Source organism: Rhinolophus sinicus, linkage group LG18, assembly GCF_036562045.2.
Source record: "Rhinolophus sinicus isolate RSC01 linkage group LG18, ASM3656204v1, whole genome shotgun sequence".
NCBI lineage: Eukaryota > Metazoa > Chordata > Mammalia > Chiroptera > Rhinolophidae > Rhinolophus > Rhinolophus sinicus.
Window position 1 is genome coordinate 754687 of NC_133767.1, and position 17240 is coordinate 771926.

At 51.4% G+C, this 17240-nt stretch overlaps 1 protein-coding gene across 10 annotated transcripts in view; it reads right to left on the reverse strand.

Annotated features, from left to right (window-relative positions):
• The window catches only part of ARHGAP17 (Rho GTPase activating protein 17), a 63451-nt gene that overhangs the window by 12004 nt on the left and 34207 nt on the right, over nucleotides 1-17240 (reverse strand). For all 10 annotated transcript variants that reach the window (XR_012493177.1, XM_074322878.1, XM_074322879.1 and 7 more), the window contains exons 7-16: nucleotides 16387-16498; nucleotides 13112-13180; nucleotides 12875-12956; nucleotides 8583-8710; nucleotides 7278-7389; nucleotides 6708-6789; nucleotides 6229-6309; nucleotides 4456-4569; nucleotides 2783-2874; nucleotides 1520-1676 (exon numbers count right to left, since the gene is read on the reverse strand). Coding sequence is in view for 9 of the 10 variants with exons in the window: in XM_074322878.1 (XP_074178979.1) it covers nucleotides 1520-1676; nucleotides 2783-2874; nucleotides 4456-4569; nucleotides 6229-6309; nucleotides 6708-6789; nucleotides 7278-7389; nucleotides 8583-8710; nucleotides 12875-12956; nucleotides 13112-13180; nucleotides 16387-16498 (1029 nt within the window). In the remaining variant the exon portion in view is untranslated. The remainder of the gene's footprint in view (nucleotides 1-1519; nucleotides 1677-2782; nucleotides 2875-4455; nucleotides 4570-6228; nucleotides 6310-6707; nucleotides 6790-7277; nucleotides 7390-8582; nucleotides 8711-12874; nucleotides 12957-13111; nucleotides 13181-16386; nucleotides 16499-17240) is intronic.

Genomic DNA, 17240 nt, shown 5'->3' on the forward strand with positions numbered 1-17240 from the left:
AGAGAAGAAACAGTCAACACACCATGCGAGCCGACTACTGACATGGAAGCCCGTCGGCCACGCGTGTTAAAACCCACATACGCAGACAGCCACCACAGTTGCCCGCGTGCAGTGAAGCGGCAATGCCCAGAGGAGTGGGCGTCCCTCGTCCCAAGGCAGCAAGTAACCTGGCTTCACGCTGAGCGCGCCAGGGGGCCTGGTTTGAGCAGTGCCCTTCTCAGTGTGGTGTGAGCAGTGCCAGCACACGGGCCGTGTCGTAACGTCACGTTGGCACGTTACCGCTACAAGCCCACCGTGTTTGTCAGATCTGCATGTTTGGGACACAAGGTGAGAGCTGGGTGCAGAAATCGCACTGGAGGCGGGGGAGGGGTCAGGCCACACTGCCTCTCAGCTCAGACGTCCACACACTGGACACAAAGACTGTCTGAAGGACAGGGTTGGAAACCGCTGCTTGGAGCAGGACGTTGGTGAGACACAGGGAGGAAGGAAGACTCACTTTGCATGTGAGCCCAGTGGGCTGTGAACTTTAAGACTCTCTTTTCAGTTCAGAAAAGGAAAAGATTCATGGTGCCCTGAGCATGTTTCTGGGTTGCTGGCGGGGAGAACCCACCCAGGCAGACACCCGCGAATCGTTTGTCGTTGCTAAGGGACCATGAGCAGTACGTGTTGTAACTCACAGTGGAGGCTGACTGCAGTGGGGACTTGAGGGGGCCCTGCCGATGTGTGAGTGGGCAACGGCTGCATGTGACAGATGCGGTCACGTGCAGAGGGCAGGACAGGGAACTGAGCTTTTTCCTTTGCAGTGGGTTTTAAAAAAAAAAAAAAAAAAAAAGCAAAACAAAAAACAAACCCCACTCAGCGACTAAAATGAGAGCTTGTTGTTTAGTTTTAAGGCAAAAGTACTCCCAGTAATACTAGCGCACATGGACAAGAAAGCACGTGGCTGAGCAGGCGTCTGACTCCTAGCGCTGCCAGTGGACACAGTGGCATTTCATCCCACAAATTGGACAGGCTGGCATCTGAAGGCAAGAGTCACCAGTAGCCTGAACAACCTTTGAGAGTCGCACGGAGCCTCGGGTGGACAGCAGCTGCCCCCACCAGTCCGCCAGGCCATTCCTCCCCTTCCGAAGGGGCAGCACCGAGGCCCCCCGCTGCCCGCCAGCTCCAGTGGCTGGCTCCCACAGAGGGCCCACTCCCCAAACGTGCCTCCTTGCAGACCTAACCCACAGCCACCACGAGGTGGGCGGTTCGCCATGTGTCCTCAGTAGTGAACGTTTTTTCTTTCCTCTCCAATCAAGTACATTCGGGGAATGTGTAACGTGCGTGCGATGCCATCCACTGTGGGCATGTGGCAGAGCACCAAGGACAGCCTGAGTGCCAAGGGCACAAGAGTGAGTGACACCTGCAATGAGCTACAGCACAATCCTGAACCGTCTGGACCCTCATCGTCGCGGCCCACAGAGGGCCACTCGCACGCCCAGCCCCCCGAAGGCCTGCTGTGAGCGCCGCGTCACCGTACCTCTCCTTCTTCACCAGGTCCCCCTCCATCACCGCCATGCTGGCCGGGCGCTTCCTCTCCAGCGTCCCCGAGTCAGACTCATTTCCAGTGTGGGACGAGTGGTTGGAGTTTGGGGTGGTGAGAGGTACGAACGCTTCTGATACATTAAATTCCACCTCTGCAAGAAGAGGAAGAGACGTGTGACTACGAGACAGAGACCAGAGGTCGAGAGCTGGAAAACAGCCACGGGACAGGAGCTGTGGCTGTTTCCAGAAGCCAAAGTCCCAGACACGTCCACCTGCTTAAGCACGGCTGATGTAAGCAGGGGCGGAAAGACAGAAGGACTAGAGGTGATGTGGGTATGATTCAGAATGTAAGTCACACAAGTCCTCTGGTGTCCTTTTTGTTAAAAAAAAACACATGGAACATGGAAAAGGACAAGAAGCATGGATTACTTACTTGAATCATAAAATGAGATGTATCTACTTTGATATAAAACAGAAATAAAAGCCTGTATCACCTCCATACAGCCTAGAGCAGGGTTTTGGGGTTTTTTCCAAGACTCTTTTTGCCAAAGCAAATCTTGGGCAGAGTGCCAGTGCCCATTCACCCATCACACGCTTAGTGAGCCGCCTGCAGGAGTGGGGAGTGATTCCTGGAATAGGGACAGCAGGCTAGGAGGTCCAGACTTCCAACACGTGCCCAAGCAGAACCCCCAACGGGGGCCACGGAACCTCTGAGGACCCCAGGACTGCCATGAACATAGTTTGAAAATCCACCGCCATAGGGTGAAGCCCTAATTCTCAGACTGAGACCCTCACACACGGGCCAGGCCCTCTTTCCTGCTTTGCCTCCCACCTCGCAGACCCACAAGCTGCCTAGAGAAGCAGATGCCTTCTTCCCAGAGCAGCACTGCTGCTCGTCCAGTGCCACCTGCTCTCAGGGCACGTCCAATCTGTCGGACCCTTGTCCATCCACCACACAGCATGGGTCACAATTTCTCTGCCCATGTGGCCACTTCTGCAGTGGCCTGAGCACCTCCGGGGAAGGCAGCGTGTCTCACTGGCAGACACATGGGGCCTAGCAGGTATTCAGAGCACGCTGAGAGTGAACGACCCTGGCGTTCAATGAACCAGGTGAAACATGAAATCGTGCGGCTGCCATGATGTCACAACACGAATGCACAGCAACGTGTCACCAGCTCCGCACCATGGAGGGGACTGAGCGCCTTGTGCTGTGCCTTCCCGGCTGCTTTGCCGTCAGCACAGCTGCAAAGCCACTCACCTTCGGGGAAGAACCAGTCAGCATGCTGGATGATGGGCTCGATGACCGCAACCACGTGCACGGAGGTGGCAGCTGCCATCTCAGCCAGCGTCCTGCAAGGAAGCACAGAATCACATGGCCCCGCAGCCTCGAATTCCCGCTGAGTCAGGGCCATTCTTTCTAAAGGATGCGCCATGGAGGTACAAACGCAACACTTAAAGCCACGAGGCCCTGGCCTAGGGGTGTGGGGATCGCCCAGGAAGAAACGTGACTCGGCTGGCTGGCTATCACTCCTTAGCCACATGGTGGTCACACGACAGGGTGCGGGAAGCCCGCACGTCACATGCTGGGTCTACACAGGTCTGGGATGGGGCTGCATTTCCCACTGGGGCACATGACCCACGTTCAGTTACTCTAAGACTCTACATGACCATGAACCAACTTTGCCTAAAATGTAACGAGAGTGTGGATTGTTTGTGTCCCTCTGATTCTGTCCAAAAACCTGAGCCCTCACGGCTACTCGTATTTTTAAGGCTGGTTCCCATATGCGTGTCCAGAAGTTGAAAGTCTGAACGCCAGGGCTCAGAAGCAGAGAAAGCGCCACCATCCTGGCCGTCATGCTCCTGGTTCTGGTTCTGGGTGGGAACGCGATGAGGACAATCGGTGCACAGCCCCCACGTTTACCCCGCGCCCATCACATGCCACTGCCTCAGGTTCTTCTGTCGTTTAACTCCATCTCTCCAACACGGGGACTGTAACATCACGTCATGTCGTCTCATTTTGTAAGTGACGACCTGGACCCCCAGGAAGCTGGGTCCCAGGGCTGACCACCCCAAACCTCTGTCCACTCTCCTGTTATCGCTCTGACCTCTCTCCCCATCAGTAGGAACATTCTCACCCCAATTTCCAGCCCTGAAGAAAGTTCTAGCTCCTTTCAAATTCCAGCTCAACGGAGAAGATGCACCTGTTGGTTCCCCTCCCCCTGGGTCCTGTCCAGTCCGAGAGGAGCCATCCACTCACGTTCTCTGAGGACGGACTGTCTACTGATTCCCAAGACCCTGTCATACATTCAGAATCCTTCTGGAGGAACTCCTTCCCAGGTTGGGAATGGCTGTTTATTTAAGGAGCTTTCTGACACACAGAAGTTCCTAGCTGCCATCCAGCCAAATCTGTCACATTTTAAATTTGTTTCTTGCTCTGCTTTTATGTTTAGAAAATCCTTCTCTGTCCCAAAAGCTAACAAAGGTCTACCTGCCATGTTCAGGGTATCACTTTTATACTGAACCCTTTGGGCGACCTGGAATTTATTTGCTCTAAGACATGAAGTACGCAGTTAACTTTGTGTGTCAACTTCTCTCCCATTTCACTTTATGATGTTGAATATTCGTAAAGAACCTTCTCCTTTCTGCATCGCGCTTCGTAAGGTCTGTGGTGTCTGCACACACCACTGCACCGGGTCACCTGCCCACTGCCCGTGAGCCGGGCCGGTGACAGCTGGGACAACGTCTCTACATCCTGCGCATCAGCGCAGGGACCAGCCCCAGCTCACAGAGGGCTCCGAGAACGTCAGCGAAATGGAAAGCCCAACTGCAGAACATGCTACATGCGTCTGGGCGGCGGTGTCTGTGTTGTATTTCCACACCCCCGGTGGAAAGCAGGAGCAAAACCCCACGGTGTAGGGCGAGGCCACTCACCCTTCGTTTCTGGCCCACAGCAAGTTGGGGCCCAGCACGATGGCAATGTTACTGGGCGTCATCTTGTTGATGTCACTGGTCTGAGCGAGCTTTGCCAAGAACTTGATTAAATACCTGGGGGGACAGAAAAGGGGGCATCTGCTGAGAAACCTGCCGAGATGCCATCTTCCTGCCCATATCACTCAGTGCCAGCTGCAGACTGCGCCTCAGTTACACCGTTTACAAACATCTGTGCTTCGTTTCAGAGAACGGACGTTAGGGCTTCACCCTCGAGTCGCTGTATATTTCTAATCCATCTCTCCGTTGGGCCCTGCCTGCTCTCCCCCTGAATAAATTACAGTGTGATTAACAGTGGCTTCAATACAGACAAACACAGTGCATACAAACACAGTAAAAGGAAGAGAAGAGTATATACAAGCATAGGAAAGAACAGAAGTGTAGGGATATTGCTTAAAGGAAATTGCATTTGAAAATGCTTTATGTTGTCATCATAAAAATATCCAGTTTACGACAGAAATGGACTCTCTTCCACTATAAAAATCAAACAATTGAGAACAACCCAACTATCCACCAATAGGGGGCCAATTAAACAAATTGCAGTATATCCAGACAGTAGAGTACCACGCAGCCATAAAAAATAATTAGGCACCGATGTAGAAAAATCCCCAACATGGGTGTTAAGCACAAGAGCCAAGGAGAAGAAGGACGTACACAGAAGACACTACCGTCTGGTTTGGGGAAGCAGGGGCTGAGCGAGAAGAGAATGCACGTCCATTTGCACGCGTGTCTGCTCACACACGCACCACCGCCCGCTGAGCAGCTACACAGCCAGTGTCTGTGTCTCAGGAGGGGAACTGGGAGGCAGGGGACAGGCCCTGTACACTTCCTGAATTTTGAGCCATGGAAATGTATTCTTATTCAAAAAACAATTAGTGAAAATTATAAGAGTAAAATAAAACAAAAGGCCAAATCTCAAAGTACCGAGAACTGGAATTCAGTCCCCACCACCGGACACCGACTAGATGCAGACCAGCCGCAGATCCAACCTGGGGGTGTGACGTGGTCAGTGAGGGTCCTACGCGTACTAGCGCACTCCGAAGGCCAGGCTGACACTTGCGGTGTGAAGAGGGACAGTGCTCCTAGCTTCGTGACCCAGCCCAAGGCTGGATTTACAGGTCAGGTGACATAACTGGCCTTTCAGCAGGAAAGCATCTGCCATTCTGGACCAAGGCCTCTTACAAAAGTTTCTGTGATTTTGGACGACTTTACCACCAAGGGCTGGCGACCACTTCCCTTCTCTCTGTGCGTCTTCAAAATTACGTTTTAAGTCAAAGGGGAAACAGAGGTTCAATTCCAGAAATTTATTCTATGGTAAATTTTCTTAGCAACACAGTTATCCCATAAAGTAATCCATCATGTCCGTTTCTTCAAAGTTTATAATAGGATGATTTGTGCTCTCTTTAAAATACATTCTGCAGCATGTATGAAGACATTACAGAAAGTACAATGATTAATTTTTGCCTTTTACATACCAGTTTGGAGTGGGTCCCACATACGGCCAACCAAACTTTTCACAGTTTTTCCCCACCAGCTGCCACCGTGGTAGAAGGACGGCGGCTCAGCTGTGATGCATCAGGTGCCTCAGTGGCCCCAGGTGACCCCGCAGCACTCTAAACGTGCCAAGCAGGCCCCTCTGCTGGGGGCTGAACCTATGTTCACTCTCCAGTCATTGCCATGTGGTGGCCTAATTGGCAGAGTGCTGATCGTACGTACCTAAAGTTGACAAAATTTTGTGGTGGCAACTTCTGACAGATTCTCCATAAATCCTGAAGTTTTTTATCTTGATCCTGCACACTGAGAAAAAACAATTTTGTCCATAAACCTTCACGGAAACACACCCGTAGTACTTGTGTTCACATGCGACATTGACAGTGAAGCCTCAGTCAGAAAAGACCCCCGGCTTTGGAAACGGACTGACTCAGAGTGAAATAGTGCTGGTGAATTCGACCAGCCACGCCATTCATGGGGGGCCGCTAGGTCTTCATTCCCACACATCACACACAGTTCAGCCAATTCCTTGCCCACACTAATGACCACAATGCTCAGTAGTTCACCCCACACTTAAGAACAGAGGCACAGGTTAGTTCACAAATATGTTATTTTATGATTCCCGAGAGTAAGACGGTTTTCAAATGGGACACAGCATTACATCACTTACTTTAAGTTTTAAACTCGGGGTTCTTTAAACTCACCTTGCAACTTGGGTCCACTCCTCATATAGACTGAAAGTCATCAGCGGTTCAGGCAGTTCCCGTAAGTAAGACTTTAAAGCACCTGAAACATTAACACTTCCTTTGAGTATGAAGGGGGGAGGCTAGGAATGTCAGCACGTATCTTGTGCAAACTGAAATGATCGCAATGACAACCTTCCAAATATAGAACATATCATGACTTATTGGCAGCGCTTAGAGAAGAAAATGCTCCTGAAACAATTCTATCCCTGGCAAAATGTACCGAGAGATGGTGGAAAATGAAATCCACTTCCACAGGCAGGTGTGGGGCTGGAGGTGAGAGGAGGGAAGCAAATACAAGATGGTCTCCCAATACTCGTATGATCAGCTACCTTCACCTTTACCAGGTAATCAGAAAACCAAACAACAGGCATAGACACACACACACACACACACACCTTTCCCATTCTGTCACCTACGTGTCTAAGGAGACCGTTTCACTTAAACCTAAAATCCACGCTGGACTTAGCACTGGCCATCAGTCAGAGACAGGATTCGCCCACCCCCTGGAGGGCCACCCCATGGGCTCACCTGCTACGGCGTGAGGGTCGGAATAGAACTCATCCAGGTGAGAAGTGGAGCAGTCTAAAGCAGCTTTCAGTTTCTTTAATTTCGAGGCCCCAGCCCCAATTCGGAAAAGGCCCTAGAGACAATGAAAAGCCACTAGCGTCAAGTTCAAGCGTGAGCCTGACACTGAGCAGCAGTGAGATTGACTCCAGCTGCCCCCAGCTGTGGCGTGGTCACCCTGGCCGCCTCACAGGCTGCAGGACCGATGGCAGGACCCAGCATGCCCGAGCAGAGAGCAGGCAGCGGGCCCGAGCCCTGGTACCTGTTAGAAATCTACTTAAAAGCCACGGGTGAGCGCTATAGATTTTTCTAAATGTAGGACAACTTCTAAACAACAGACATCGCAAGACAAACTGCCAGGCTAGCGTGCTAGTCACTTTCGCTGCCCTAAGTGGTACCTAGAGAGGAAAACACGGGAGGGGCCGACCGGGTGAGGTGGCTCTGAAGACGCTGGGCCAGACTGGAAGGCGAGGGTTTTCGGCAAAGCCGACCCTGGCGGGGCGCCTCAGCCTCAGAGCTGACCTGCGGACCTCTGCAGTGGGAGCCACCCTGTGCACTGTAGGGTGTTGGCAGCGTCTTGGCCTCTACCCTCTGGATGACAGGGCCAGACCTCATCAAAATGGCCCCAGGGGGACACAGCGGGCCCCCCTGGACGAGAAGTGCTGGTCTAGGCTCTTGGAAGTTGGGGTCAGGGCACTGAGGGCGGGGTAGTGACTGGAAGCAAACACTAGGGGGGCTCCTGGGTGCTGATTGCGTGGTGGCTCGGTTTGTGAAAACTTACCGAGCTGTTCCTTCACTCCACACGTCTCTGCATGTGCGTTACACTTCAATACAAAGTTTTTACAAGGAAAACGAGGACCTTTTGATTGTGGCTCTGCCCCAGCATGAGCCTGCACGCAAACTCCCATCTCCACTGGAGGCACAGGGAGACCCGCCCACCTGGCTCCTGGGCTCTTCTGGGGTCCAGGATTTCAGAAAACAGAGCGGGAAGAGCCCTCACCCCCAATGGCACAGCACTGCACACCAGGACGCTTGCTACAGAAAGTGGAGCTCATGGAAGCTGCGGTCCCTTGGTGGGTCCGAAATCCACTCTCATAATCACAGCCAGTGATTACGAAACAACCAAGTAGGACCAATCAAGTCAGTGGTGTGCAAGGGGGGAGGGACAACCTCTGGGGGGAGCGGGAAGCCATGACGTCCTTTCTTGGGGCCCCGGAGAGCGAGGCCGGGGCCTGCCGCCCGCACGTCCAGGGAACCCGGCGCCCTCACCTCCTCCTTCATGCCCGTCTCCAGCAGCAGCATCACGCAGGCTTCGATGGGCAGCGCGATCTCACGCCCGCTCCGCTTCAGGTGCTCCTCCAACGGGGTCCCGAAGGCCGGCTTTTCCGCCCACTTATCTAGAGCAGCAAACCAGTCAGTAAGACCCGACAACCTCGTGGTGTCACCGAGGCACTGTCAGCCCCCAGCTACCAAAGGAGACTTCTTTTACCAGACTGGTGCTGAGGCTTTGGGAAAGTGAACCGTCTGTTCTACCTGCTTTTGTTGTCTGCCTTCTGCTAGAGCACAAATAGGTGCCAGGAGAGCTGACCCGTGGGTCAGAAGGCCTGACGGCACTGCCGGGCACCAGTGGCAGCTGCGGGGAGAAGGGGCGCTGCCCCCTGCGCCGGCCTCACGCCCACACAGCACGCGACAGGTGGGCACCTGGCGCAAAAACCACGATGCTCAGAACACAGTTTTCCCCGAGAAGAAATTTAGTCTAGCCGTGCGAGGAAGACAAGAAACAGACTCCTCCAGCGGGAAAAAGGAAAGACCTTCAGACTTCAAGCACAAGCCACGCGTGTCCATAGGAAACGGGAGACGCCAGTGTGAACGCGTGCTGGGTGCACAGCTGCACGCTGCACCCCAACATGTCCCCCAAGTCCCCAGGAGGAGGGAAGGTGGTGTCTGCAGCCCCAAAGCGGCCCGGGCTGGAGGCTTTCTGCCACTTTCAGGTCACATCCTTTGCTTCGTTCCAGGAAAGACCAGAAGCCACTCAGCAGAAACACACAGTGAGGCGGGAGGGCAGAAGCAGGACCTGGGAAGGGCTGCACTGAGCCAGAACAGGCCGTGTTTGGGCCGTTCCAGGGGCCGCAGGGCTCCAGTACCACCTGGGAGGCACGAGAAGCACTGAGGGCACTGGCTGGTGACAAGTGTCCAGCGACAGGGAGGGCTCCCGCCCTCCTCACAGCAGTAATGGGCATGGGTCCTCCCGCCCCTTTGCTGTTTGAACCCTGGATCCAAAGTGGGCGGCATTCCCTGTTCCCTTACGCTCACTCAGCAGGGGAGCGACACACAGAGAAGGGAGAGAAGGGACACCCGACCAATCCATGGACCCAAGTGCTGGTGAAGAGTTAAAATTCAACAGAAAAGCAAGTGGCAGAGGCTGAGGCAAGGGCTGAGGGAGGGGAAGTGGACAGAATCAGAAGAGCCAGCAGTGCCCTCAACTCTGGCCCGGCCCCCCCTAACAGAGAAGCAGCCCGGGGGCCGTGATGCTGAGAGGTCACACGCTCCAAATCCTCCTGGAACTTTCTGGTGACCCCTGGGGAGTGTGTACCCCCCACACTTGGTAAAATGTTGGCAGAGGGTGGGTGTGAGAACCGCTGACCTGGAGACAAGTCCTGGGGCAAACTCGGGCGCAGGTAGGGGCCTCCTGAACAACAGACCTACTATGTGCCAGGCACCAGGGCTCACAGGGACCCCCACCCTCGGTGTCAGAGCGGTCTGACTGTGAACAAGACACAGGACACACATGTAAACACGCACCAGCAATGAATGAGACAAGACGCGTTTGCAGTCATAGCAGAAAGATGGTGTAGACAGGGTCTCAGACAGAGCCTACAGGACCAGGGGGCCTGCCCACGGGGTCCCCCGAAAGCTAGTGCTGCCACGCGGGACAGCACACCCGGTATCACCAGACCTTCTGAACTTTCAAGGACAGCCAGAAATTAGGGTTGTGATGGGAAAGGGTCTGATTTTTAAATGATGGCACAAAAATGTTTTTAAATGTGATGTGGCAGTTTGCGACTCCTGGTGCAGACCACACACGCTGGAGCAGTTCAGGAGATAGCGGGGTCACTGTCGCTTCAGCTGTCAGAGAGCGCCCTCAGGAGGGGAGCGTGGCGGGTCTTTGGAAAACGGACAAGAATCAAACAGACAGAGGAAAGACCAGGAGCTGGAGTGAGTCTGGGAACGGACACTTCGGCCCAGGGCCCAGCACAAGGTGACGAGGACACGGAGCTGGAGCTGAGGGGCGGTGGGAGTGGGCAGATCCCACACGGGCATGAGCAGGCAATGGGCAGATGCTCCGGACGTCACGCTGGGAGTGTGTGGAGAACAAGACAACTGGGGTGAGGGACAGTCACTAAGGTGACAGCCAATCATTAAGTGACTGACCTCTGGGGGCTGCGAGATGTAGGTGGGAGCCCAGGTGTCAGAACGAGGGTTTTCCAAGGACACAGGGAGGACAGAGGGAGAGGTGGGAGAGGAGAACATGGGGCAAGGACAGGACCCCCGGAGGGCTGCTGTCTGGGGGGGGCAGCAGCACGGAGAGAACAGCCCCGACAGTGAGACAACTATCAGGAGATGTGAGGGAAACCACCTCTGCCAGGAGAAGGCCAGGTGGTGTCCAGCGCCAGGGCTGACGACTAAGCCCCTGGACCTTTGCACTCAAGCGACAGTGCCCTTTACTTTTCTTCAAGAGCAGAGTGACTGGGAGAAGAAAGCAGGCTGCAAAGTGCCCGGAGAGAAGGTGGGAAGGTGCAGGGGGCAGCGGGCATGAGCCACTCAAGGAGCCCCCAGAAGGATGGCGGGGAGATTAGACAGGACCCTGTGGACAAGGCCCGCCGACCGTGAATGTGAGAGAGCTGCGCAGGGGCCTGGGGCAGTGGGGTCAAGTCTGTTTTCTGTCATAGGACACTCGGGGTCTTTCTGAAAACAGAGAAGACAAAAGGAGAGGAGACAGGACTGAGAGGAGAGGTAGGTCCGAGGATAGGCAGAGGTAAAGGGGCTGAGGGCCGAGGCTTCGGGGAAGGCCGCGCCCTCAGAGAAAAAGAAAAGGGCATCCTGTTCCCTCCACAGGCGGTGCCCACGTGCCAGCTCCCCTCTTCCTGTCCCCTCCTGTCCCCCTGCCTTTCTGACATACTTCTCTAGGGAAATGGCCTTGGGAGAGAAACAGAACGGAGTTAAAAAAAGAACTGCTAAAGACAGCTTCTCCCTTTGTGCTTGTTAGTCAGCTCTTCTGGACCAGAGCTGGAGCCCCGCAGAGGTGAAGGTGGCAATGTGTACCCACTGTCCCCTGCATGCAGCAGGTACCCCACATGCTCTCGGTGCTCTGAGCCGGTCCAGCAAGTCCGCCGAGCCGGGCTGCCATGCGCCAGCAGTTTTGTTCCTCTGCACTGTCACTCAAGCTCATCAGTCACCAACTAGAGACGATGTGACTCACGCTCATCAGTCACCAGCTAAGGAAGGACAACTCGTCCTGCGGAGAACGGCCGAGCACACCGGACACACTGCCACACCGCCCTGCAGACTGCAGCGAGGCAGGGGACAGAACCTTCCAATTCCGTAATCTAAAAACTTTCAGGCACAAAGCAAAACCTGTTGGGACCTCCTAAAACTTGGGGCACAAGTGGCATTCTTGAGGGTGCCAGTGTGTGCGCACCCCCACAACATACACAGGGGCACCCCCTCTCTGTCACCACACTCAGCCCCTGGCTCCACCATCCTCCATCATCCTCCAGCTCAAGACCAGCGTTCTGCCGGGGGAACCTACGCACCACAGGCCGGGTCTACACCACAGGCTAAACAGCACCACAGGTACACAGACAACAGAGTAGTTTCTGCCGCAGCAATGCTTCCTGGTCTGTGCCGCTAAGTGCCCTGATGGCAGATCAGAGAGAATCTGAACAGAAAGCTGTAACGTTCAAACAGAGGAAAAGGGCAGGGCAGAGCTGAGCACACTCAGAGCTGTGGGTAAGATCTGCCATGTGCTGGTCTGTGTGGCAAAGACAAGGGCCTCATGCCCAGACGAGCAGGAGGTCTGAGAGAAGTGGCCACGGCCCTACGATTCTACCACCCCCATTAAGTATGTGATGATGGCGCATCAGGACTGGCTGGCTTCTAACATTCCTCCGTAACGTCCAAAGCTGTCCCAGCACGTAGCTCGTGCAGGCACGGGCCAGAATCAAGGCCCGGGGAATAGAGACTGCCCTGGGAAAAGACCACGAGAGACTAGAAGTTTTCCAACCCACTTAGAAAACAAAAACACACAGGTGTTCCCCCAAAGGATCCAGCTTTCGCTTTAGCTGAAGATTTCAGAAGAACTTAAAATGTGCCGTTAGTGTGTTAATGGGATTTGGAAGAAATTAGAGAATGCAGCCAGAAAGATGAAGTTATGCTGGGAAACGGGACCCTCCCAGGCAGAGAGGCTGCTCCCAAAGGCAGTGCATGCAGAGGGCTCGGGGACAAAGGACAGAGGCACAGGTAGCAGTGGGGGGTGGCAGCCAGCACGCAGGTTACGTTACCTTGATGGGCTTGCATTTCGGGCAGGGCCTTTTCTAAGACTGCTAATGCTTTTCTATGGTAATCTGCTTGGGCTTCTAATAACTGAGAACAGACCCACATTCAAAAACAAAAGTAACATTAGCATCGGATGGACACACACACAATGGCTGAGCAAAACTGAAAATGACATCTTTTGCAAAACAAGCTGACATGGCTGAATTCGTACAACGCTTCCTCGTGTCCGGGCCAGTGCTTACCGTGACAAAGAACTTGCCGTACTCCCCTTCTTTGGCCATGAAGTTGTACATGTCCGCTGCGAGCTGATCCTGGGTGAGTGAAGAGAAGGCACGTCACTGAGGGAAACGGCATCTCAGTGAGAACTACCCTCTACGCTCCTGGAGCAAAATGAGAGGCAGACGGCGCCGGAGGAATGGTCCACCCGCAGACGGGGAGCACCAGTGTGGGGACAGCAGACGCAATGAGGAAGCTGGTGACAGACCCGCACAGGAAGGTCTCCGAGGCACACTGCTAACACACCATGTGAAGAGGCCAGTAGGTGCCCTGCTTACGGGACGTCACTATGTGGGTAAAAGGAGGAGGAGGAAAGTATTCTACTTTTATTGCCGCATTTGTATAAAAACATCTCTAGAAGAAAAACAGAGAATCAGTAACAGTGGTTACCTGCTGAGGGCAGTAGAAATAGGCCAAGGGTGTAAGAAAGGTTACTGTTACTGTATATTATTTTATATTTTGGTATTTTTTAACTAATGTAAACGAATTACATAACAATTAAATAATTTTTTAAAAAGTGATAGATTAGCCAATTGGATATACATAATATTTTCAATGTTCATATATATACACATACACATTTGAATTTCATACATATATATATACACACACACACATATCTTTAATGGACCAGCTTCTGTTTTTCAACATCAAGGTGCACAAATAAACATGAAGGCCCCTTGTTTATAAAAACTCTGAAAATCTAGTTAGGAGCAGTAACAAACATTCTTTTAGAATAACTAGGAAAGCAACAAAGTAAATTCATGGGTCCCCACCTCCCCCAAAACAATAAATAAAAAGAGAAAGAGAAGGGTAAGGTAGGGGAGGGGACGGGAGGGGAGCAGGGAGGAGAGTCCACCGTGGACAGAAGCTGGGTTGAGCTGCTGTGAGTCTGTGCTGGGCTTGGTGGCCAAAGCATTGAGTCTAGCAGTCACGTGGGATCAGGAGACAGAAGATGAAGCCTTGGGTCTGGTGAGCTGAGGAGCCGTAACTGACACAGGTGCAGATGTGTCACAAGATAAAACTCCTGAGAAACTATACCCTCAATAAAGGGTGGATTAGAAACAAATCACTAGCAGCACGTGGAAATAACAAGCTGTTTTATCTTTTTGGATTGGGGTCCGGGTCTGGGAAAATAAAACATTTCCCTGAGATTTCATAAACATAGACCTGCTTTCACGAGGGTTTGAAGTTTGAGTTTAACTACATGTGTGGTCCAGGAATCTACAAACTGAGGAAGTTGAATTTAAAATGGCCCACCCTGGTGATACTCTTTGGGGAGACTCACTCCTGAATCCCCAGGGCCCCCCACAGATAAAGTCCCTCTTAAAATGAGTTCACAGGCCGGCCCAGTGGCTCAGGCGGTTGGAGCTCCGTGCTCCTAACTCCAAAGGCCACCGGTTCGATTCCCACATGGGCCAGTGGGCTCTCAACCACAAGGTTGCCAGTTCAATTCCTCGAGTCCCACAAGGGATAGTGGGCTCTGCCCCCTGCAACTAAGATTGAACACGGCATCTTGAGCTGAGCTGCCGCTGAGCTCCTGGATGGCTCAGTTGGTTGGAGCGCAGGCTCTCAACCACAAGGTTGCCGGTTCGACTCCCACAAGGGATGGTGGGCTCTGCCCCCTGCAACTAGCAATGGCAACTGGACCTGGAGCGAGGCTGCGCCCTCCACAACTAAGACAGAAAGGACAACAACTTGACTTGGAAAAAAGTCCTGGAAGTACACACTGTTCCCCTTCCCCAATAAAATCTTTAAAAAAAAAAAATGAGCTCACAATACAAAATTGCAAAACACACGAGGAAACAATCCACTATAAAGCAAACTCCTATAACTCCCACACACAATTTCAGAAAATAGAGTTACCAGAAGATTGTTAAATAAGTATATGTAAAATAATTAAAGATACTGAAAATTAAGTACTAAAATAGAAAAACGTACTATCAAGAAAGACAAAGAATTAGGACTTTAGAAATGAAAAATACAGTCAATAAAATTCAAAACTCCATGTTAACTACTTAAACAGCAAATCAGACACAGCACGAGAGAGAATCAGTGAAACAGAACTTACACCTCAAGAAATCACCCAGAAGTTAGCATAAGGAGAGAAAGAGAAACTATTTTCCTAAGTTTTCACCATTTGAAGTGACAAGCCATGTGTGGATTTTTAGACAAGAGACCTCAGCCCATAATATACGAACTCAGATTTCCCAAACTTCTAGCCAAATTTAAGTCCCATAAGTAGCCAACAGCCAAGATCTAGGTGAGACCAGATATGAATAAGACTAGTGGGTGAATGACACTGGCAAAGCTAAAACTCTTCTAAACAGGAATAAGCTAGCATGAGACTATTTTATCAGAAGCATTTATCTGAATATCATCTTTTTAAATGCAAAGGCTATGCATGACTTCGGGAGCTCAGTGTTAATTTTAAGTGACTATATTATTTTTAAGAAATCATTTTACTGCAGTTAATAGATTGAGGTCCGCTATCTTGAAAAGTGAATTATAGCATGACCTGAATAAACGAAAATATAACAGACCTACAGCTGTCTAGTAGAATACAAAGATCATTTTTGGAAAATGATGAATAACAAGAGGAGGACAACTCGAAGTTGATTATCCTAAAAGTCATCAAAGACCTATGTCTTTACCACCTCAAATAACATTTGGAATAAACATTTTCATAGATATATGCACAGAAAATGTGAACACTTAACTGTCTAATCTGGAATTTATGAGATAGAAAGTTATATTTATCTCAAATTTCAAAACAATTGTCCCAGCAACATTTAAAAAATAATCCTTCCCCTCCCTATGGATATATGATGACCCCTTTACTATATATTCAATCTTTTAGTATAACAGCATTTGTTCTAGGAAACCTGAGCTATTTTTGTGCCTGTTGTGCATTGTATTAATTGCTGTAATTTTATGACATATTTTGCTATAGTTTTATCTCCTTTTTAAAACCCATTCTTTATTTTAAATAAGCTTAGACATTTTTGTCAAGTTTTCAAAAACTATCCTACTTGAATTTTTTTAAATAATGCTTTATTCTGATTATAAAGTAATGTTGAGTCTTGGAAAATAAAAAAAAGGAAGAAAATGAAACCACCTTTAATATCATTCACAGTATTCTGACAAGAAGTGTGTACAACACTAAACAACTTACAATGTTTGACCTTTCAGCCACCACTGGCGAAAACCACAAGGTTGATGAAAGTGCCTATGGCCGTACCTTGCACTGTTCTACTTTATTTGCAGCTTCATCCATCTCTTCCTTTAGGGTGTCGATTTTTGATGGGAGCCCCTGAGAGGTGGTTCCTGAAGATTTGTGAGCCTGGTTCCACCTGCAAAACACACAGGCAGCCAGGATGTGAGAACTAGCTGTACAAACTCAACCTTGGGTCCTAATGGAGACAAACTCATTTCCCACACCGATTCTTCCTGGGACGGGTACCGGTACCCAGGACGCCAGCTTCTCTGGGGTTTCTCCTCTGAGAATGGGAGCAAGCAAAAAGGGCCATTGGCTTCACCCAGCCAGGACGCGTGTCATGCTGGGAGGAGATGTCTACTTGGAGCAGAACGGACCACATCTTGTCTCACGGAAGCCCCACTGCTGGAAACCAGCCCGTGAAACTGCTCCCCTCCGGTCACAGAATCCTTGCCAGTCAACACCCCGTCGCTCTCCTGCTCCCATCTGGGAGGCCCCTGTGCCACTGGGAGTCAGTTCCTGGCTCCCCAACTCGTCTTACTCCCCCGCCCTGTGACTACTCGCAGCAGTAAAAAGCCAGAACTTCACTCAGTCGTGCAGCTAGAAAGCAGTAGCTACGGAGGCGCTTTAGGAACGAAAGACACCTGCAAAAGTTAATATTCTAAAGACAATACAGCAAATCTCAAACCTAATATGGAATACTTATGTTCCCTTTATAGTAAGCCAAAAGGACCAAAAAAAAAAAGGAAAAACAATTACACGACAGCAATAGTTGAGGAGGGCGCGGGGGGAGTAACGGATCCGGGCATTTCGTGCAGTGCTGTCCCCACAGGAGACAACACTTAGTGGCGCGTCTGATACTCAGCGGCATCTCAGGA